The sequence below is a fragment of the Bos mutus genome, chromosome 7, assembly GCF_027580195.1.
Source record: "Bos mutus isolate GX-2022 chromosome 7, NWIPB_WYAK_1.1, whole genome shotgun sequence".
Lineage (NCBI taxonomy): Eukaryota > Metazoa > Chordata > Mammalia > Artiodactyla > Bovidae > Bos > Bos mutus.
This window is the reverse complement of record NC_091623.1, coordinates 51,385,502-51,408,227: the sequence shown is the minus strand read 5'-3', so window position 1 is coordinate 51,408,227 and position 22,726 is coordinate 51,385,502. Positions and strand designations below refer to the sequence as shown.

Sequence of the window (22,726 nt, the reverse complement as noted above, 5' to 3'; positions counted from 1 at the left end):
CTTTTCTGATGAGTCGGCTCTTCCCCTCAAGTGGCCAAAGTTCCTGGAGCTTCAGCTTCAGTCCTTCCAACGAGTAGGCAAGGTTGACTTCCTTTAGGATTGACCATCTCTATCACTGCCTGAACTTCTGCCTTTGTGTTTCTCTCCATTTGTCTCTCCTCTTCTGTCTCCATCTCTCTCTTTCTCCCTCTCTCTCATCTCTATTTTTTCTCCATGTCTTCTTGTCTGTCTCTCTTTGGTGAATCGTAAGGAGATCCCCATCTCTAAAGGCCCTGATGACTTGAAGAGGCCCTGAGAATGGGGTGCCCCTGGGTGGTAAGTACAGCCAGAGAGGACCCCCTTCCAGCAACACCCCCAGTGTGAACCCACAGCATCTTCCTGTGCACTGGGGTGGGGGCAGGGGCAGCCCAGGGTCAAATGTCGCCACTGGGTCCCAAGAAAGCCATCAGGACTGACCGACACAGGTGTGGGGTGGGTGAACCTGTGTCCCTGAGGAAGGGTATGGGAGCTGGAGGATCTTAGATTCAGTGTTGGGGGTGGAATCTGAGAAAACTGCCTGATCCAGCCCTCTCCTTACATAAAGAAACGTTATCCAGGGAACTGTACTCAACATTCTGTGATAACCTCTATGGGAAAAGAATCTGAAAAAGAATGAATATATGTACACGTATAACTGAATCACTTTGCTGTTCACCTGCAATTAACCCAACACTATAAATCAACTGTACTCCAATATGACTTTAAGAAAAGAAACGTTGATGACAGTACACTTTGGTGCACCAGGCGATATCTGCAGGCTTAATTCTCACAGTATTCTAGGAAATGGGTCCTGTCATCATCCCCACTCCACAGAAAGGGAAGCTGAGGCTCTGAGAGATGAGGTCGCCTGACCACAGTCTGAGACCTGGGGCTGCCTGGCTCCAGTCTGATTACTGAGCTGCTGCCCACACCGGTCCCCGGGAGCTGGGACCCCCTGGTGCTTGGAACTCTTCCTCATCCCTCAGTTTCTTTCTCTTTGGCTGTGCTTCGTCTGTGTTGCTGGGCACAGGCTTTCCCTAGTGGTGGCTCACGGGAACTGCTCTCTAGCTGTGGTTTGTGGGCTTCTCATGGTGGCGGCTTCTCTTGTGGAGCACAGGCTCTAGAGTTCTCGGGCTTCCGTAGTTGTGGCGCACGGGCTCAGTTGCTGCGTGGCAAACTCCTCATGTGTCAAAGGTAGGTCACGCCTCCCCAAAACCCCGTCTCCTGGAGTTGATCCTGTCCCCGTCCCCAGCCCCTGGATTCATTTCTTTTTCTGGGGAGATCTTCACGGACCCCTTGGAAAGCTGTGTTATGGTATGAAGATTTGGGGTGGTGCAGGACATGCAGAGAATGTGGGGTACAGCCCAGTACCCATGGGAGACATGGATATTCAATGGGTGCCTCAGGCTTTGTCCTCAGAACTGTCAAGCACAGAAAAAAAGAAAAACAAAATGATACAAAGGTGGAGAGATGAGACATGAATGAATAATCCTGGCTTCCTGGGGAGGAGCTGGGTCTTCAGGAGTCTGGAGTCTGAGCCTCAGTTTGTCCTTTCAGGACTGAGGAGGGAGATGCAAACATCTACCCACTCCCCACTTCAGCACTGCCCACTGTGTCCCAATCTGGGGTGCCAGTCAGAGGGCTAGGAAGATCAGAGCTGACTGCACAAGCTTCAGGGATGGCTTGTTCCAGCTGCATCCTAGACTCAGCAGTATTGACCAAGAGTCTAAATTGTTCCAAAAAGACATGGATTACATATCAGGCCTAGTGCTGCCGAGTCAGGTAGGGGATCGGGATCTCTGTCTTGAGGGGACACACATCTTTGGGAGGTGACCCTTTGCCCTGTTGTGTTCCAGACATCAATGAGTGTGAACCGCCCTCACCAGTGTACTGTGGAAGTTCAGCAGACTGCCAGAACACGGAAGGGGGCTACTACTGCACATGCAGCCCAGGATATGAGCCTGTTTCTGGGGCAACAATCTTCAGGAATCAGAGTGAGAACACATGTCGAGGTAAGAATGAGGCTGCATTTCCTGCCTCTCATTTTTGACATTTCAGGGCTGAAATGCTGAGTCATTTCTGAAGCATCCAGGGGACAGGACCTTGGTTACAGGTGTAGCACCCAGGTCTGAGTTGGGACAGTTTACAGGTATCTGTCCCACCTGCACAGAGAGGCAGATGGTACAAGCCAAGGAACCAGGTCCCAGCTTTGCCACCTGAGAGCTGCATGTGTGACACTGGCCAGAACACTTATTCAGAAATCACTGTTAATATGGGAGATGTGATAATATTATTATGATTTTCTATTTTCTTTTTTAAGTACCCCTATCTTGCACAAATAAAAACAAAAGCAACTTTGCCAAGATCACTACGTGACCTTGGACAAGTTAATTCACCTATCTCTGTGCCCCAGCTTACCTAACTATAAAAAATGCGGGCAAGGGGAATTATGGTGTTTACCTCATAGAATTGCTGGAAAGGTATATGAGGTCACAAAGCACAAAACACTGATGGCTGTTGGGCTTTTAAATTATGGTCATCATGATCTAACATACCCTTTCCATCATGGGCATCCCTGAGGGCTCTGCCCCAGGGTGGGTGCTCAGGAGCAGCTGTCCTGCCCACTCCCTCACCAGGACCAGGAGGAGCATGGCCTCCACACATCACCAGGCTTTGCCCCACTTCCAGGGGGAGCAGGCAGGTAGGGAAAGGGGCAAGAGGCCAGCAGTGGGTCAGACAGGACTCCAGAGAGGGGTCCATGAAGAGGGATAGACCTGAATACTGAGGGTGAGGAGGGGAGGAGAGAGAAGGTGGGAGGTGAGAAGAATGCTGAGCTCAGGGTACAGAGGACTCTGAAGAGGGTTCTTTGACCACCCTGCTACAGGGAGAAGAGCCAGCGACTGTGGGCCCAGTCCCTTCCCTCCTGCACTGCAGACAGAGAGCAGCAGAGCCTCCCTAGTGGGAGGGAAGAGGGGACCTGCATCTGTATGGAGTCCCTGCTAGCCTATAGCAGCCTCGGTGGGTGGCTGTTGTGCTTGAACTCATGACCTGGTCAGAAGACAGAGCCTTCAGTAAATTAGTAATGGTCCCTCATCTCCAGGCCTACTGTGTGTTTGGGGAATGGAGACTGAGTTGACTTTCCACCCCCAATTTGCCTCATTGGCCAGATACTCTTGTGCAGTAAGCAACCTGCACAACTGCACATGGTGATCATTGATCCCACTCAGTGTGTCTGCACTAAGGGGGCTGCTCACCCATTGTTGTGAGACCCTCCAGAGACATAGATGTAGAAGACTGAAGTGGAAGGGGACCTCAACAGACCTCAAGGTGGATGACAGGGAGAGAGCCACCTGCTGGTTTGCATCAAAACCTTCTGCCTGAAGACCTAGATCTGTGACAGGCTCAGCTGGATTGTCTTACACTCCCCACCTCAGCATTCCAGCCCTCGCTGCACCCAAGTACATCTCCATCCATGTTCAGGCCATGAGGTCTGCCATGAGAAGAAGACCTGGGCTGGGTCCCTGGGCTCCTTGTTCAACTTTTCCAGACAGCTGTCCTGTGTGCCTATCTAGTCTCCCAACCCTCTCTGACCCCCAAGACTCAGAACCTCTGCAGAGGGTCTCTTCTGGATGTTCAGAACATCCCACTGTCACATGGCCTCTTATCTTCTTAAAACAAAAGAGAAAGTGACATTCATGATACTCAGTGTGGTCACAGCACTGTGTGTTCCAGAACACTATCTGTCCTCTTTGCCATTGTTAGTGCTGTCTGGGAGAAGACCTGCCCCACTGGGGCTTATGAGACCCTGGGTCATGGTGGACTCTGGGGCCCCATCCAGAAATGTGAGAGGAGGAAGACTCAAGGAATGATCCCCATTCCTTGAGTCCCCACCCAACACTGACCCTGCCAGCAAACTGCCTGGAGAAGATGCCTCCTGGCACCCTGATGCAACATCTCAACTGCTCAGCTTCCATTTATTTCCCCATCCAAGGCTCCACCTGACCCTCTCCCAGTAATTTCAGTTCATGGGCCTGAGGTAGCTCTGATGACTGGGGCCTGGGAGGATGTTGTGTCAGGGGTGTGGCAGGGTGACATCAACCCCCAACTCACTGGAAGAATCAGGTAAATGAAGAGGTTTCCATCTGGTCTCAATGATAAGTTGTCACCAGGGACCATTTCCTCTGGTCTGACCCTCTACTAAGGAGATCAGCCCAGACTGCACAATGACCCAGACCATGTGAGGACAGAAGGTGGAGGCTGAGCCCCACCCAGCAGTGTGCACATGTCCACATCTCTAGTGGGAGGCCAAGTGTCAAGATGGCAGAAACACCTGCCACCCTTCGCCCATGAGCACCTTCTCCCTGCTCCAGCCACCCAGCCCTCGCCCATCATGAGCCTTGCTCAGCTGTGGATTCTCATCACTTCCTGCCAGTCTGGGGTATGCCTTCATGGGAATCAGATAAAGGCACCTTCACAGCCCTAAAGCTGACTAGCCAGACATCAAACCCACTGTCCAGCACAGCCTGGTGCCCACTGAGCTTCCCTGGTAGCTCAGAGGTTAAAGTGTCTGCCTGCAATGCAGGAGACCTGGGTTTGATCCCTGGGTCAGGAAGGTCCCCTGGAGAAGGAAATGGCAACCCACTCCAGTATTCTTGCCTGGAGAATCCCATGGACAGAGGAGCCTGGTGGGCTACAGTCCACGGGGTCGCAAAGAGTCAGACACGACTGAGCGACTTCACTTTCACTTTCATTTTCTGTGTAACTGCCCACAAGCCTTAGCCTTGAGCTGCATGACTCAGGGGTGGGTCTTCATCCATGTCCACAGAGCTGGAGTCTCAGCATGGATGGAAAAGCACTGTCCTGCCGGAGTCAGCAGGATCCAAGGAGAACTCAGTGGCAGCATTTGCCCTGGGGAAGTCAGGACAAAGTGCATCACTGGGAACCAAGATGGGCCCTGCTCAGGGAACACAGCTTTACTCGGTTACCAAGAAGACCCACCCAGGCCTTTGTCCAAATCTTTAGCCTTGGACACAGGCAGCTGTGATGCCCCCATCCAGCTGGGTTCTTCCCAGGGAGGCTCACGGAGTCAGAGAGAGCAGATTGGGTAACTGGGCCACTTACGGCCACTTCTGGACAACAGAACTTCTGGGTCACCATGCTCATCCATAGCATAACTCAATCTGAATGAGGAGAGGCCCCCACTCACCAAGAAAGAGAGAGCGGGCCCTTCTGGATGCTTCTATGCTGAGAAACATGGCTGACATCCAGACCAGAAGGCTGTCCACAGCAGCAGGTATCCATCACACTCTCCTTCCCCTTGCAAATGTGGACGAATGTCAGCACAGACCCCGAGTCTGTAAAGGCTGCAGCGTCTGCATCAACACCGAGGGCAACTACACCTGCCAGTGCCCACCCGGCTTGGAGTTCACCCCAGAGGACCAGAGGCATTGCACAGGTAGACCCTCGGAAGACAGTGTGAGGCAGGCCTGGAGCTGGGGAAGGAGCTGAGGTGGTTCAGGGACCCCAAGAATGAGGGAGATGAGACTCAGGCTCCTGTGACACCAAGGGCCTGCTGGGGCCCTGCCCAAGGATCACCTCCTCAAATGGTCCCACCACAGACCAGGGAGACAGCAGAGCCTTCTGGGCCTGGGGTTTCTTTGCAGAGTTCCCTGCCCCCCAAGAACATCCCCAGACCTCACCCCTTCCGCATCTGCTACATTAGAGCAGAGGGAGGTGTCACCTCTGGCTTTCAGAGGGGGAACCTTGGTCCAGGACTAAAGAGAATGTGAGTAAGAGCATTGATGGAAGTCGAGTTTCCATGACTCAGTTTCTATCTTTGCCTCATTTTTCTTCTTAAAAATAGGGACAATGTCCCAGCTGGAGTCATCTTAAGGGAAGCTGCCATGACAATCTTTGGCAATGAAGAGGCAGCAGCACTATGAGGAGAGCTGTGTCCTCAGCACAGTGATGAGCTAGGAGACCTGGGCTGCACAGGACTGGTCCTCTGGGTTCTGTTCTAATAAAGGCAGGGATGCAGCTCCAGATGGCAGTGGTGCCTCCCCCTCACCCACCTGCATCACACGTGGTCATGATCAGTGCTACAACCTCCCTGGTTAGAAGCCCACAGAGCCTCCTGCACCAGACGTGAAGGGATTCAGCTTGGTCTGGGATTACACCTGCACCCACAAAGTTGTGCCCTGTCCACCTTGCAGGAAGGATCTGAGCTTATGGAACTTTTGCATTAGAAAATGCTATCACACATTTGTATCCCAACAGGCCAGGTAACTTGCAGAGAGAGGGTGTCCTCAGAGAGCAGCGCTAAGAAATCTGAGAAGGGGCTTGAAGAATGGGTGCAGTGAGTGAAGGGGAGTAGCTCTGATCTTCTGGCTTTGTCCTCAGATGTGAATGAATGCACCTCAGGGAAAAAGCCATGCCACAGCTCCACCCACTGCCTCAACTCCGTGGGCAGCTATGAGTGCCGCTGCCGCTCCGGCTGGAAGCCTATCCATGGGTCCCCCAATGGCCCAAACATCACAGTCTGTGAAGGTTTGGAGCTCAAATGCTACACTCTTGGAGACCCACACTCAAAACATCTAACCATATACTCATTGGTACCCACACAAACCAAACAGAAAGATCACTGGGGGTCCCCTGCTGTGTAAGGTGTTACGCATTTTGAGGCTAAATGTGAAAAGATCTTGGAGGGGTGAGGGGTCCTAGAAAAGGAGCTGGGGTACAAAGCAGAAGGCTCCCAGGGACCCCAGGCAACAGCTAATCACCAACTGGAAAGAGAATATTTCAGTATTTTCACAAGCTGTACTTGTCTCATCTGCTGTCTGTCAGAACTCTACACACTTCCTATATATATTTTCACAGCATCCACTACTCAAAGGATGTGCTGTCCTTGATTCTAGGAGGTGGGGTCACCTACTGGGAAAATAATATGGGGAAAAAGAGGGGCACAAGGAGGACAGGGGCCTCACAGGACTGAGGCAGAGTCTGACCCCCTCCTTCTTGTCCCCAGATGTGGATGAGTGCAGCTCCCAGCAGCATCAGTGTCACAACACCACCGTCTGTGTCAACACTGTGGGTTCATACACAGTGCCACTGCCGCCAAGGTTGGGAGCCTAAACCTGGATTATGGTATAAGCAAATGAACACCATCTGTAAAGGTACCTGTCCTACCCTGATCTAAGACCCACCCACAGCAAACACAGACACTGCCACACAAGTTCAAATACCCCTCATCCCACCCACTGCCAGTTCTTGCTGTGTGACCTCAGGCAAGTGACTCCCCCTCTCTGAACCTCAGTTCAGTTTGGAAAGGTTTAAATGAACTGATAGGAGTGAGTCTCAAAGAAAAGTGCCTGGCATACAATATAAATACTATATGTCATATGTGCTTGGCCTGGTAGAAATATTGAGCCTCTAAAAAGATTATAATAATAAACTTTTTAAAAGAGAAATATGTGAGCCCTTTATGTCATTTGGATTTTCCAATAGCTGCATTTTTAAAATATAAAGGTTAAGAATAAATTTAAAGAGTAGAAGTATAAATGCTGGAGAGAGTGTGGAGAAAAGGGAACCCTCTTGCACTGTTGGTGGGAATGTAAATTGATACAGCCACTATGGAAGATGGTATGGAGATTCCTTAAAAAACTAGGAATAAAACCACCATATGACCCAGCAATTCCACCCCTAGACATATACCTTGAGGAAACCAAAACTGAAAAAGACACATGTATCCCATTGTTCACTGCAGCACTATTTACAATAGCTAGAACACGGAAGCAACCTAGATGTCCGTCGGCAGATGAATGGATAAGTTGTGGTACATATACACAATGGAATATGACTCAGCCCTAAGAAGGGGCGCATTTGAGTCAGTTCTAATGAGGTGGATGAAACTAAAGCCTATTATACAGAATAAAGTAAGTCAGAAAGAGAAAGATACATATCACATACCTGCATGGAATCTAGAAAAACGGTAGGGCAGCAATGGAGAAGCAGACAGAGAGAAACTCAAACAGGGGCTCCGTATCAACCTAGAGGGGTGGGATGTGTAGGGAGATAGGAGGGAGGTTCAAAAGTGAGGGGATATATGTATATCTACAGCTGATTCAGTGTGAGGTTTGCTAGAAAACAACAAAATTCTATAAAGCAATTACCCTTCAATTAAAAAATTAATTTTTTAAAAAAAGAAGTAAACAAGTGAAATTAAGGTGAAAATTGCATTTAACCCCATAGATTAAAACTATTATCATTTCAACGTGGAGCCATATTTCAAGTGACATCTGGGGCTCAGGGCAGCTGTTTCGGGCAGTGCAGACTTAGAAAGTGCCTCCATGCGTGCTCAGTCGCTCAGTCATGTCCGACTCTTTGCGACCCCATGGACTGTAGCCTGCCAGGCTCCTCTGTCTGTGGGATTCTCCAGGCAAGAATATTGACGTGGGTAGCCATTGCCTTCTCTGGGGGATCTTCCTGACCCAGGGATTGAACCTGCGTCTCCTGCATTGGCAGGTGGGTTCTTTACCACTGAGCCACCAGAAAAGCCGCAGACTTTCTATGTCAGAACAGGGCCTGACATAATGCCAGTGCGTGATAAATGTTAAGCACTGTTGCTGTTATAATACGTGCACACAGGCACATGCTCAACCCCCTTACTCATCTTCTGGCTACTGCCCTGTCTTGATGATTCCCCTGGTTCTGTCCCCTAGGCAACCCAGGTGGTTCTCCAGTGTGTACCCCAGTTGTGGGGGTGGGGTGAGGGGATGTGAGATAGCAGGGTCCTTCGGGCCGCCCTTGTGGTGCAGTAACCCAGGAGCTGTCACTCGTTACCCACAGGACCTTGTCGGGTCAGTGGATGACCTGTTGAAAAACTCAGGAGACCTGGAGTCACTGGATCAGTCTTCCAAGCACGTCACAGTCACTCACCTGCTCTCAGGCCTTGAACAGATCCTGAGGACACTGGCCAAAGCCATGCCTAAAGGCTCCTTCACCTACCGTTCGCTTGACAACACAGGTGAGACCACGTCCTCCCCAGCCCAGCCCCCCAGGACCCCCTCCCACACCCGGAGCCCCCGATCACTGCCCCCTCTCTTCTCAGAGCTGTCCCTGGTGGTTCAGGAGCAGGGGAAAGGGAACGTCACCGTGGGCCAGAGCCACGCACGGATGCTGCTGGACTGGGCCGTGGCAGCTGCAGCTGAGGAGTCGGGTAATGGCAGGCACCCAGAGCGGGCACTCCAGGGAAAGGGAGGGAGAAGCTAGGATATGGCTAGGATACAGCAAAGATTGAGGGAAAGAGGAAAGGGGGTGACAGAGGATGAGATGGTTGAATGGCATCACTGACTCAATGGGTGTGAGTCTGAGCGAGCTCCGGGGGATGGTGAAAGACGGGGAAGCCTGGCGTGCTGCAGTCCATGGGGTTGCAAAGAGTCGGACAGGACTGAGGGACTGAACAACAGCAACACAGCTTCAGAATGTGCAGCCACAGGAAACCGAGCCTTGGGGCGGGACTCTGGGCATCATGGCAGACTAGCGAGCTTGAATTAGACATCTTCAGAGGAAGGATGGGGCACGGAAGCAAGCAGAGCAGAAGGTAGCCAGCATGTCTGTCCCCCAGGCCCCACCGTGGTGGGCATCCTCTCCAGTCAGAACATGAAAAAATTGCTGGCCAATGCCTCTTTGAAACTGGACTCCGAGAAGCTGAAAGAGACCTACAAGAGTCCTGTCCGAGGTGCCAAGGTCACGCTTCTCTCAGCGGTCAGCTCTGTCTTTCTGAGCAACACGAACACTGAGAAACTCAACTCCAATGTCTCCTTTGCCTTCGCCCTCCATGTGAGTCCTGGGGTGGGGAGGGCAATCAGCCACACTGCTCACCCCATAGCCAAGGTCCCTGTGGTCTCTTAGCAGCCTTCGTTCCCCCACGCCATCCACTGTGCTGCTTCCTCACACGTGCCTCAGGGCCTTGACACGTGCCCTCTGCCTGGGGCACCTTTCCGCCACGATTCAGTCCTTTACCTGTCAACTTGTTCACATGTCACCTACTTGTCTAGGCCTTCCTGGACCTGCTTGTTTAAATTACAATCTAATCACACCCCACCTTTCCCCTTTGCTCTTTTCTTTCGCATTCAGCACCTGCTAACACACTATCTAGTTTACTTATTAGGTGTATTATTTTCTATCTGTCTCCCCCACTAGAATGTCAGCCCAGAAGGACAGGGATTTCTGTCTCCCCAGTTCACTCCCGGGTCCCCTGGCCTGGCACACACAATCGGTGCTCAGTAGACAAGTGTCAAAGGAGAAGCAGCCCTCTTTGGGGTCCACCCAAGCCCAGTACCCACGAGAGGGTTCCAGGCTAACTTCTATGACCGCCTCTCCCTAGGAACAGCCAGAGCTCAAGCCTCGGCAGGAGCTGATCTGTGCCTTCTGGAAGAAAGACAGCAATGGGAACGGGTCCTGGGCCACCACAGGCTGCTGGAAGATGGGCAGGGGCAACGGAAGCATCACTTGCCAGTGCAGCCACCTAAGCAGCTTTGCTATCCTCATGGCCCACTACGACGTGGAGGTGAGCAGACGGGGCCATCCTCAGAAACCCAGTGTAGCATGGCTGGCTCAGGCAGAACAGACAGCTGGTTTCAGTGGAATGGTCCAAGAGGTTCCACATGGTTGCACAGACCAGATGCAGCCCCTTGCTTGGGAGCCCTAGACCTCCACATGACTCAGCAACTGAACAGAGTGGCCTGGCACTGCGGGCCTTACTTCAGCCAGTGCCCCTCTGATGGCCCACCCCCAACAAGTTGTTCAGTCATTAAGTCGTGTCCAACTCTTTCAGGACCCCACAGACTGTAGACCGCCAGGCTCCTCTATCCATGAGATTCTCCTGGCAAGAATACTACCATTTCCTCTTCCAGGGGATCTTCCTGACCCAGAGATAAAATCAGCATCTCCTAGTGGATTGGCAGGTGGAATCTTTACCACTGAGCCACTGGGGAAGCTCCATCAAGTTGTTAAATATCGCTAACAGCTCCTGAGGGATCCATAGATACACTAGGCCATGTGAATACCTGGAATGGGTCAGGCAGAGTAGGGGAGGCTGGTGGTCCAGGCCCAAGGCCCAGGAAGGACACAAATGTGGGTTTTGATGAGCTCATAGTTGCAGCGAGGTGTTGGAGAGGCAAGAGATGAGATGAAGATGAGGGTCAGAGAGGTGGGCTCATCAGTGTAGGGAAAGAAGGTTGCAGCCATTGAGGATACACGGGGGACCTTCTAAGAACTGTCTGGGTGTGTGGTGGGGCACTCATCCAGAAGAATTGGGGATACCTGCTGCACCCATGGGTGCAGGGGTGGTGGTGTTTAGGGTGAGAGAGACATAGTAAGTTTATTCAGATGTTGATGGTAGAGGAGGTGGAGGGAGATGAGCCACCTGATCAGAGTCCTGTAGGCCAGGTCCCAGGTGGGTGTGGGTGGTGGGGCCCACAAGGAGGGCAGGAAGGCCTCAGGGTACTGATGGAGTCCCACCCGCCCCATCCTGCATCTAGGACCCGAAGCTGGCCTTGATCACCAAGGTGGGACTGGCGCTGTCGCTGGCCTGCCTGCTGCTGTGCATCCTCACCTTCCTGCTGGTGCGGCCCATCCAGGGCTCGCGCACCACGGTGCACCTGCACCTCTGCATCTGCCTCTTCGTGGGCTCTGCCATCTTCCTGGCGGGCATCGAGAATGAAGGCGGCGAGGTGAGGCCCCGCCCCGTGGAGCGCCCCACTCTCACCTGGGCGCTAGACCTGCGAGGGCCTCGAGTGGAATAGCTGCGCCTACTCCCAGCTGGGTAGGGTGGTCGGCCTCCCCTCAGCGGAAGCATACGGCCCCGCCGATTCACTGCTTCTGAGTCCAGTCCCGGACCCGCCCACCGCTGACGTCACCGCCCCGTCCCTCCGCCCTTGCCCCCGCAGGTGGGGACGCGCTGCCGCCTGGTGGCCGTGCTGCTGCACTACTGCTTCCTGGCCGCCTTCTGCTGGATGAGCCTCGAGGGCGTGGAGCTCTACTTCCTCGTGGTGCGCGTGTTCCAGGGCCAAGGCCTGAGAAAGCTCTGGCTCTGCCTGATCGGTTACGGCGTGCCTCTGATCATCGTGGGCATCTCAGCAGGCGCCTACAGCAAGGGCTATGGCCGCGAGAAATTGTGAGCGCGAGGTGGTGGGAGGGCCAGGGCTTGGGGGTTGCATGGAGCCCTTGCTCCCCTCTGGGCTTACTGGGTGCTGACCAGACCCTCCCTTCTTGCCCAGCTGCTGGTTGAATTTCGAGGGTGGCTTCCTCTGGAGTTTTGTGGGACCTGTGACCTTCATCGTTTTGGTAACTGTCTCACCTCGCCCCACCCCACACCCTTGAAAATCTGAAGCACTCAGCTCCACATTGAGCCCCTGTACCAGCTTTCTCCCTGCAAGTTCCAAGGATGCCCCCTAATCTGAATTCTGTGCTCCCTGCCCAGGGCAATGCTATCATCTTTGTGATTACTGTCTGGAAACTCACTCAGAAGTTTTCTGAAATCAACCCTGACATAAAGAAATTAAAGAAAGCCAGGTGAGCAGACAGACAGGAGGGCTGACAGAAGAGGTGGGTGTGTGAGGTGGGGCCCCCAGCTGCAACTGGCCGCCTCTCTGCAGGGTGTTGACTATCACGGCCATCGCCCAGCTCTTCGTGTTGGGCTGCACCTGGGTCTTCGGCCTGCTCCTCTTCGACCCGGAGAGCTGGGTGCTGTCCTACATCTTCAGCATCCTCAACTGCCTGCAGGGCTTCTTCCTCTTCGTGCTGTACTGCCTCCTTAACAAGAAGGTGGGCTGCAGGCCAGGCTGCGGGCGGAGCTGGGCCCCTCCTCCTGTCCTGGGGCCTGTCCTCCCCTGACCTGGCCCCTGTGCCCCACAGGTGAGAGAGGAGTACCGCAAGTGGGCCTGCATGGTTGCTGGGAACAAGTACTCCGAGTTTGCCACAACCACCTCTGGGTCTGGCTCTAGCCACAATCAGACTCAGGTAAGGGCTGAGCCTGGGGTCAGGGGTGCAGGACAGAAGGCCCCCGGGTCTCTGGGCTCCGTTCTCACGCTGTGCTCCTTTCTCTCCAGGCCCTCAGGCCCTCAGAGTCTGGCATGTGAAGGCGCAGATCTGGCCAACCAGCATCTCCTGTGGCCTCAGCAGCTTTTGCACACACAGATGACCTCCTCTCCTCCCTCTATGCTATGCTCCCTCCTGCCTCGGGCCCCACACGCACCACGGAGAGGAGGGTGACAGCCACCGTCTGGTACCGAACCCCTGAACACCCAGCAAGGGTGGAGGGTCGGACCTACTTCCTGCTGCCTCTCAGCTCCACCCAAGTCAGCACCCAGGGTAGGGGCAGCCCCCTCAAGTACACCAGGCCGGGACAGAATGAGGACTCGTGCCCAGCCTGGCCCTTTCCCGTCATCTGTCTTTGCTACAGAACAAGAGGCCAAGGTGCTGAGACTTTGCTTTTAGGTTAAGCTAAGACTGAGGCTGGGTGGGAGAGGGGCAGGGCCCTTCTCAGCTCCTTGCCGAAGAAAGCTCGTGGTACTAAGGCCCATCTGCCCCAGGGCAGAGGGTTCAAACGATGTGAAGGCTGTGGACATTGCCTGTTTTTTAAAAATCTGTATAAACCTTTCAGTGTTGACACTTCAAGAATTAAATCTCATGTTGACACAGAAGGTGGCATGTCTTGCTGGCCAGAGGCTCACTGACCAGGCCATGGGCCCCTGGTGTCCATGAAATGCAGTGAGCTGACAGAAATAGACACTGTGGGAGCCAGACTTCCATAATACAAACTTATTCTTGCACAAATCTACAGCTTTTAAACAGTAAAATGAAAGGCCCAGTGTCGCCTAGAAAGAGGACTTGAAGCAGCACGTGGGAAGTAGAGTGGCTCTGGTCGTCAGGGCATGCGGTTACCGGCTCTGCTCAACTGTAAGACACACACGGGGGACGGGGGAAGCCAGTGAGGAGGGGGCGTGGGGACAGAAGGCCCCACCACTGTCCCCCACCTCCCCCGGCACCCCAGCCCTGTCTGAGCCACTTACTGTATGTGGAGATGTCAATTTCTTCTGGAAGCTCTGCCACATTCACTTCAAACCGGTCTTGGACATCATTGAGGATTTTGGCATCGTTCTCGTCAGACACGAAAGTAACGGCCAGGCCTTTGGTACCGAAGCGACCCGCACGGGCCACCTGCAGGGAGACAGGAGCAAGGGTCAGGCTGAGAACAGACAGAGGTCCCCATCCAACACCAACCCTGAGAAAGGGGAAGGAGGGGAAGGGACACCCCTGTGGGCCACTCACACGGTGGAGGTAAGTGTCCGAGTCCTCAGGCATGTCATAATTGAAGACGATGTTGACGCGCTCAATGTCCATGCCTCGGCCGAACAGATTGGTGGCGACAAGGATCCGCCGCTGGAAGTCCTTGAACTGCTGATAGCGCGACAGGCTAGGTGCGAGAAGAACAAGGGGTGGCCATCAGATACGGGGACCCTGGGTGGCATCCCCTCCACGGGGCCTGCCAGGGGCTGAGGGTGGCCCACACTCACCGCTCTTCCTGGGCCATGCCCCTGTGGATGGCAATAGCTGGGAAGTTCTGTTCTACCAGGAGCTGGGCCAAGGCCATGCAGCGCTGCACTGACTTCACAAAGATCACAACCTGCGAGGGAGGGAGGGGCAGACCTGGGTCAGGGCCAGAGTCCCTCCCCGAGGCGGGGAACCCCAGCACAGGCCACGGGAGTGCAGAAGCATCACCTGGTTAAACTCCAACACATCCAGGAGGTCGAAGAGCTTGCGGTTCTTCTCACTGTCCTTGAGTTTCACATAGTACTGCTGTAGCCCGTGCAGCGTGAGCTTGGTCTCGTCGTCCACAAACACCTCCATGGGCTGTGCAGGGAGGAGAGCAGGAAGAGCCAGGCGGGGCTTACTTCTGGGCCTTCTGCCTGCCCAGAACCTTCCAAAAGTGACTCCGTGGCTGCAATACTTCAAAGAGGCCTCTGTACCCCCAATACTTGTCTCCCAATAGCTGGATCTAAGGTCCGGCCCGGTTCAGGTGTAGACCAAGCTCTCAGCTCCCAGTTTGACAAGAGAGGAAGAGGCTCCGCCGGCCTTCCAGCATGCTTGTGCCATGAGGGCAGCGTGGATGTTGGCGAGCGGCAAGAGCCTGCACCCTCGGAGGCTGAAGCTACCGCACTGAGCTCTCCGCCATTACTCACATCTTGCATGAACTTCCTGCACACAGGTCGGATCTCCTTGCTCAAGGTGGCGCTGAACATCATGCACTGCTTCTCGTGGGGGGTCAGGCGGAAGATTTCCTGCACGTCCCGCCGCATATCTGGCAAGAAATGGGGCGTGAGCGCCTGCCAGACCATGACGCCCACCCAAGACTGGATCCAGTCCCTCCCAACCTGTGCCAGGGAGCCGCTGGCCCCATGACAAGGGTGGTGTGAGTGCAGACTGGCCGGAGGGGGGGAACCCCAGGTGCCTGAGGGCCCGGACTTAGGGTAATAAGCACAGGCGCGGGAGGAGCGGCAATCCACTTACACGCTGCCAGAGCGGAGCAGCCGTGCCAGCGCACCTCCAGCCACGCTTCAGGGTGGGGAGCCTGAGGCAGAGATAGCCGCTGGAGTGAGAGCTGCAGCCGCTTCCCAGGCACAAGCCCCAGTTCCCACCAGCCCTGTCAGGGCTCCCTGAGCGCAGGCGGGGGCCTAGAGCTAAACCAGCAGGTGGCAAGGCCACAGTCCTTGGCTAACATGGACATGTGCCCAGACACGGCTTATCTTGGGCCATGTGGTCCCACTCCAAGATCTAGCTCTGAAGCCGCAGTTCACTCTGCCAAATGCCAGGATTTGCCCGCAAATCTGTTTCCAGGAGACCTGACTGCTGGCCACCCACACGACCCCACTCTGGGGAAACCTCTGGCCTGCCCTGTCAGGGCCTGGCTCTGAAGTCTGGGGGATGCTGCGAGGGGCCTCCACAGCCCGCAGACCCGGCGCAGACACTCACCCAGCTGCTCCAGCATCTTGTCGCACTCATCCAACACGAAGTGCTTCACATTCCTCAGGTTGAGGCTCCTATTGCGCACAAGTGCCAGGATCCGGCCCGGTGTCCCCACCACCACGTGGGGACAGTTTCTCTTCAACACCTCCTCATCTTTCTTGATGGACAGGCCCCCAAAGAACACAGACACCTATGTGGGCAGAAAGCTGCCGTCAACCATCTGGTGGCCAAAAGCTCACACCCAACTCCAGTGACTGCGGCCACTCAGTTCATGACCCTGCAAAGCCCCCACCGACACGCCAGACCTGGTGCCTGGGGACAGGAGAGGCCTCAGAGCCTGGCCCCAGCTCCACTGAAAAGCAGCCCCAGGACTGAGCCTGGCACAGGCCTCTGGGGGCCATTCATAATTCATCAGGCTTTTAAGGAGCGTAAACCACCACAGACCTCAAAGGCAGCCACTGCAGCCAAGCCTGGTTAATGCCGGCTGGGCCAGCACCACGGCCAGCAAGGCTACAGAGCGTCACGTGACGCCCCACTCGGTCTGGGGACTCACCTTGACGCTGGGCATGTATTTGGAGAAGCGCTCATACTCCTTGCTGATCTGGAAGGCCAGCTCTCGAGTGTGGCACATCACTAGGACTGTCACCTGTGGGGCAGGTGGGGCACAGACCCTTAAGGCAATGTCCGAAGTCCTCCCCTGGCCAGAGCCCACCCTGGTGCTGGTCCCCTGGAAGGTCCAGTCCACGTGGCCCCAGCTTCTCCCAGTCTATCAGCTGCTACTCACTCCCTGTATATTCTTATTTTTTCCCTAGCAGGTAATAAGGCTTACTGTTGTTTTTGTTTAGTCCCTCAGTCATGTCTGACTCTTTGACCCAATGGACTGTAGCCCATCAGGCTCCTCTGTCCATGGTTGCCATTTCCTCCTCTAAGGGATCTTCCTAACCCAGGGACTCAACCTGCATCTCCTGCACTGGAGCCACCAGGAAAGCCCTCCCTACGTCTCCTTATAGCTACTCAGGTGTGTCCCCCTAGGCCAGGGAGACCCCTAGCTGGTGACACCCTCCATGCTAACAGCTTCCCGAGCCTGCCCTCTGGCTGGCCTATGACCACCAGGGGAAGGCTACCACACCTTCCTGGCCCACAATGCCAAGGACTGAGACCACACCATGGCCTCCCATGAAACCTTCCCTCCGAGACCACCCATCCTAAGGTCAGTAACAAGGGCTCATGCACCCACACACCACCCAGGGAGGTGTGCCCCAGCATGTCAAGAACAGAACACCTGCAAGGACCGCAATTATCCCCTCCAAGTAGTGAACTACAACATTCAAGGCATGAGAAGACAATTGTGTTCTGTCGGCAATAAAAGCAGTAACAAAACCGTGTTCGGTGTAAGACCACCTTCCTAAAAAAAAAAAAAAAAAAAAGACCACCTTCCTGTATGTGAACGATCCAGAAAAGCACATTGGAAATAACAGCCATCTTGCTGGGTGGTCAGAATGGGCACTTTTCAGTTTTTCCTCTTGGCTTACCATTTTGGGGGTGATACTGGTAACAACTAAGTGTGTGTGTGCTAAGTTGCTCACTTGCGTCTGACTCTTTGTGACGCCATGGACTGTAGCCTGTGAGGTTCCTCTGTTCATGAGATTTTCCAAGCAAGAATACTAGAGTGGGTTGCCATCTCCTACTCCAGTAGAACTAATTACCGTAGTTAATTTTAAAAGTCCACAAAGAGGATGCAGGAACAAGGATTTTTAACAAGACGACCCATGATTCCTGCTGCATCAGGAAGCTGGGGCCTAGCAGGGAGGGTGTCCACCCACCTGTCCGTTGACGGGCTCGATCTGCTGCAGAGTGGCCAACACAAAAACTGCTGTCTTGCCCATCCCTGACTTGGCCTGGCACAAGATGTCCATGCCCAGGATGGCTTGTGGAATACACTCGTGCTGGACTGAGGGAAGAGAGCACATGAGCTATCAGAAACTGGACGGACGTTCCCTCTGTGCAGGCCCCTCACCTGAGGGGACCACGCTGAAGCAGTGAGGAGAGCCGAGGAAGGGAGGACCCAGGGATGCGTACCCTCTGATGGATGCTCAAAGCCACAGTCCACTATGGCCCTCAGGAGCTCCGGCTTCAACAGAAAGTCCCGGAAGCCAGAGCTGTGGATGGAAACATAGGAACCCTTAACGTCTTTCTTGGGGGGAGGTGGAGCGCTCTCTGGAGGTGCCTGGGGCTCTTCATCTTCCTCATAATCCAGAAGCTCGTTTTCCACATCCTGTTCCGCCATGCTGCTGAGAACAGAGGAGGGGGAACAGGGCTCAGAGAAGCAATAATGGTGACTGACGCAGGCGGGAAAATTCCCAGAGTGAGGGGGAAGAGGGAGCCGGCTGCACAGAAGCTGTGAGCTGCTGACACAAGTCCAAGGTGGGTGAGGTCCTGGGGTCAGGTCTGGCCGCCCAGCCACTGAAGCCAAGACTGGACATCATTCTCTGATTTCTCTTTAACTCACCTCCACCACTGACTCCAACAGCAGGTCCCACTACTCTACCTGTGTAGCACTTCCCAGCTTCCACCTGTTGTTTCCACATCTCCACCACCCTCCACCAAGCTGCCTCACCTCTACTGGGACCCTTCAGGCCACAACCACAGGTGCACCAAGTGAAACCCCAATTCCTTTCCAATTGCAACCTCCCTCTCTGGCCCCTGCTCACCCCATTCCATGCCACCCCCAGCCTCATTTGGCTGCTGATACTCACTGAGCCTCTACCCCAGCCCCACAGGCATGACTCTGCTGCATTACTTCTGGTCTCTGAACAAATAAATGCCTCCTTCTCAGCTTCAAAGTCTCAGCTGTACTGAATAGCCTCAGACCACCTAGTCTCAAGGACTCCCCTCCCCCTTCACTCCCCAAGGACCCCACCCTGAGCCTGGAGATGCAACTGCCAGGATGCTGGAGAGATGGGAGCTTGTGAGCTCGCCAGTGTCTACCCAGCCCCAGCTGCTCCTGCTATTTGTGGTTTGCACAAGGGAATAATTAAGTGCTCTCATGAAAAGACCTCCCATTGGGCCTGGAGCCAGTAAGAATACAGCCAAGATGGTAAAAAGAATTAATACAAAGTGCGATCACTTCCTGGCTTCATTTAATTCCGACACACAGAGCACCTAGTGGGTGCAGGCTACAAGGGACCCAAACATGAGAATACTGTCTTTTGTCCTCCCTGTTGCACCCCAGCCTCCAGTCAAGGGGGTGGTTGTTGCTGTCATTTAGTTGCTAAGTTGTTTCGCTTTGTAACCACATGAACTGTAGCTGGCCAGGTTCCTCTGTCCATGGGATTTCCCAGGCAAGAATACTAGAGTGGGTTGCCAAGCCCTCCACTAGGGGATCTTCCCGACACAGGGACTGAACCCACGTCTCCCGCATTGGGAGGCGGGTTCTTTACCATTCAGCCATCAGGGAAGCCCAGTGTAGGGGGTGGAAGTGCTAAAAACAGTCCCTCTTCCTGAGATGGATTTTGATGGTCCCAGGCCCAGTTTGTGGCCCTTTTGCCACTCATCCTCTGTGAGTATGCAGCCCCAGGGCCTTAACCACCTCTGTGCAGCCTCTCTATGGACAACCTCTCCCCTCAACCCGCATCTGAGAAAAGGCAACTCCATTCTCTGAACTGTTCTGTCTTTTCTCTTTTCCTGTCCCACCAGCCAATAAAGTCAAGCAGGTCAATCAGGCCACTTCTCACCCCTGCTACGTCACTGGTTCCCAGGCTGTCATCACCTTTCTTTTTAGATTAGAGCAGCTTTATGGAGACATTCACATGTCATACAAGGCACTGTTTAAAAGGTACATTTTATTGGTTTCTTGTGCAGTCACAAATACTTTCAACTGCTGCCACAATCATCTTTAGCACACATTTCCTCATGTCAATAAGACTGAATCCTTAGGCTACCATTCTGTGTCCCCCAACTCCCTTTGGCAATCACTAATCTACTTTCTTTTTATGAATTTGCCTATTTGGAACATTTCATATAATGGAATCATACAACATGTGACAGTCTGACGTCTTTTACTCACGTTATTTTTCAAGGTTCTTCTACATTGTGGCCGTGTATCAGTACACCATTCCTTTTTGTGGCTGATGAATATTCCTTTTTACTGGAATACTACAGTTTGTTTTAGCCATTGTCAACTGATAGGCACTTGGGCACTGTCACCTCTTGCCTGGATTATGTCAAAAGCCACCTTGTTGGGCTCCTTGCTTTCCATCTCCCACTCCCCCTTCAATGCCGCTCAGCTGCTGAAGGGAGCCTAAAAAAGCTAAGTCAGAGAAAGCCACTCCTCTGCTCAACACCGGTCCACAGGATCCCACTGTGTTCAGAGTAAACCAGAGTCCTCACCACAGCCTATCAAGCCCGGCACAACCTGACTCCCTCTACATGCAGTGTGTCACCCCCGTCACCCTCACACACAGGCCTTGCTGCTGAGCCTCAAACATGCCTCAGCACCTTTCAACTTGTTTTCCCCACTTTTTTCAGACCTCTGTTGTTTCAAAAAGGCATTTCCCATTGTTTAGTCACCTTGTCGTTTCCAACTCTTATTGACACCATGGACTGTAGCCCACCAGGCTCCTCTGTCCATGGGATTTTTCAGGCAAAAATACTGGAGTGAATTGCCATTTTCTCCTCCAGGGTATGTTCCTGACCCATGGATCAAACCCCCATCTCTGTGTCTCCTGCACTGCAGGCAGATTCTTTACCCACTGAACATCAGGGAAGCTGTTCTGTTGTTCCAAAAAGGCATATTCTAAAGTTGGGTCCAACTGAAAAAACACCCCCTCCAGTCATGCCAGCCCAGCACCCAGAACAGGACCTAGTACATAACAGGTAAGCACTCAAGAGCAAATGGCTGAATGAACAGAATCAGAATCGGGGCCTCAAGGCAGAGTTTAGCGGCTAAGCAAGTATCCTTATCGGATTCTTGAAAGAGGCAATCCAAGTACTGAGGATTCCTACTGGTGAAAACAAGAAGGCTCACTTCAAGCATCAAAGAGGAAAAAAGGTGCCAGCAAAGGGCAGTCCAGAAACCACTAGTCCAAACCCTTTCAGGGGTTGGAAAGAACTGGCTGCTTGAAGCAAGAGGCAGAAAACCAAGATGGTTAGGCCCAGAGCATTCATACTTAATTCGCTGAACAATAAGAAATCGCTGATTAGGTTTTTAGTTGTGACTCAATCAGGATTTGCTCAAGACCAAGTTACTCCAGAGAAGATGGACTAAGTTAAGGGACCAGCAGCAGGGAAAACCAGACACCAAATGAAAGGGGGTTAACCACGGTGGGAGCGTTGTTAAAGACAGAAAAGAGGATGGATCACCCTACAGAGGAGGACCAACCCTTGGGTGAGCCTTGGACATAAAAATAGGCAGCGTTGTCTACTCTGGGCTTCAAATCCGGAAAGAGATGTGCATTCCAAAAATTAGGAGAAGAGTTCGAAGAAACTCTTTTTGTTTTAATGGGGAGACAAATTTAATGACAGACTAGGCTTGACACACAAAAATTTCTAAGGACTGGCTAGGGAGAACCTAAAAATCAAAACAAATTAGATCAGGAAAGGATTTGGCGCTGTTTGCTCCACCCAGAGAAGGTGGCAGAGGCCCCAGGAGCTGATCAACTTGAAAGCTTACAGACGACTAAGTAACAACTCAGACCCTTTCGCGTACCCTTTTCACCCTGAAGTGCCCCCAAAGAGAATTTTCATTTAAGACTTTGTTCCTTACTGGAACATCATTTTTTTGCCCTAAATCTCTGGAACTACGAATCCACCCCCTGAAACGCAAAGCAAGAACGGAGAAAGAGTCTTTCGATCTTGAAGATCGTCACGTCTACAAGCTCCGGCTTCGCGCTCTGCGGCCCCAGACCCCCGGGTCGCCTCCTGACCCTTCCCCAAATCGCCTCGGGCTTCCAAGAACAGGCAGACTCTGCCCCAAGGTGGGGTTCAGCCTGCAGGCGGCCATGACAGCCCCTCCCGGAAGCGGACTCGTACCCGCGTTCCAACGGCCGGTCTACCCCTCGCGCATGCGCCCTAACGCCCAACGGCCGCCAACGCGCGCTCGGGACACCCCAACCGCCCCGTCTCCCCTTGTCTCGCGCCCGGACTCCTTCCCTCAACCCCTGGCGTCTCTTATCTCCCGCTCGCCCGCAGATCCGACGTCTCCGCACCGCGGCCCCGCGCCTGGGCCAGCTGCTCACCTGATTCCTCGTTCGCTTCCCCGTGCTGCGAAGAGAGCCACCCGACTCCGGTTACCGTTCTCGAGCCCCGACACGCGCTGTTGCGCTTCCTGTCTCCTGCGTCCGACTGCGGCTCAGCTCACTGGACCGCTCGCTTTTCATTCAAGAGAGGCGGAAGCGATTATTGGATTTTGCGGAAGGTGTCTGGAGGCTATTGGTGGAGAGGGGAAAGGGGCGTGCCTCATACCTCCGATTCATTGGTCAATCTAAAAGTAGGCGCCGGAGTGGGCTGACCGAAGCGGGCGTCTGCGAGCGTACCGTCACGTGGTCGAGGTTGTAACCGGCTCGTGTGCCACCATATTTAGTACGGGCAATCGAAGCCGTGATGTGGGTCTAGGGTGAGTGTCTCGCCCTTATGAAATATGGCCTCTACGCCGAAGAAAGTTTTTGAAGTGGTCCTGCAACGT

At 53.6% G+C, this 22,726-nt stretch overlaps 2 protein-coding genes across 4 annotated transcripts; one reads left to right on the top strand and one right to left on the bottom strand.

Moving 5' to 3' along the window:
- Positions 1-1,764: 1,764 nt before the first annotated feature.
- Positions 1,765-13,721, top strand: ADGRE5 (adhesion G protein-coupled receptor E5). The gene is given in 17 exon segments (XM_070374710.1): positions 1,765-1,795; positions 1,875-2,030; positions 5,342-5,473; positions 6,418-6,564; positions 7,043-7,119; positions 7,121-7,289; positions 8,843-9,040; positions 9,125-9,232; positions 9,641-9,855; positions 10,403-10,585; positions 11,559-11,750; positions 11,967-12,193; positions 12,297-12,363; positions 12,500-12,591; positions 12,675-12,843; positions 12,934-13,038; positions 13,128-13,721. Coding segments are annotated over 17 exon segments (2,298 nt in total). The 3' UTR covers positions 13,158-13,721.
- A 103-nt stretch (positions 13,722-13,824) lies between these two features.
- Positions 13,825-22,437, bottom strand: DDX39A (DExD-box helicase 39A). Of its 3 annotated transcripts, none has more exons than XM_070373525.1 (10): positions 22,281-22,437; positions 18,124-18,335; positions 17,868-17,995; positions 16,598-16,690; positions 16,051-16,234; positions 15,261-15,379; positions 14,800-14,931; positions 14,595-14,704; positions 14,350-14,494; positions 13,825-14,238 (listed from the first exon to the last, which is right to left on the bottom strand). In XM_070373525.1, exons 2-10 carry the CDS (start codon positions 18,329-18,331, stop codon positions 13,972-13,974), a joined length of 1,386 nt encoding a protein of 461 aa, XP_070229626.1. In that variant the 5' UTR covers positions 18,332-18,335; positions 22,281-22,437; the 3' UTR covers positions 13,825-13,971. The 3 variants fall into 3 exon arrangements, with proteins under 3 accessions (XP_070229626.1, XP_070229627.1, XP_070229628.1); XM_070373526.1 differs by having other exon boundaries at positions 18,124-18,332; positions 22,281-22,424; XM_070373527.1 differs by lacking the exon at positions 22,281-22,437 and having other exon boundaries at positions 13,825-13,975; positions 14,091-14,238; positions 18,124-18,596.
- Between the last annotated feature and the right edge of the window lie 289 nt (positions 22,438-22,726).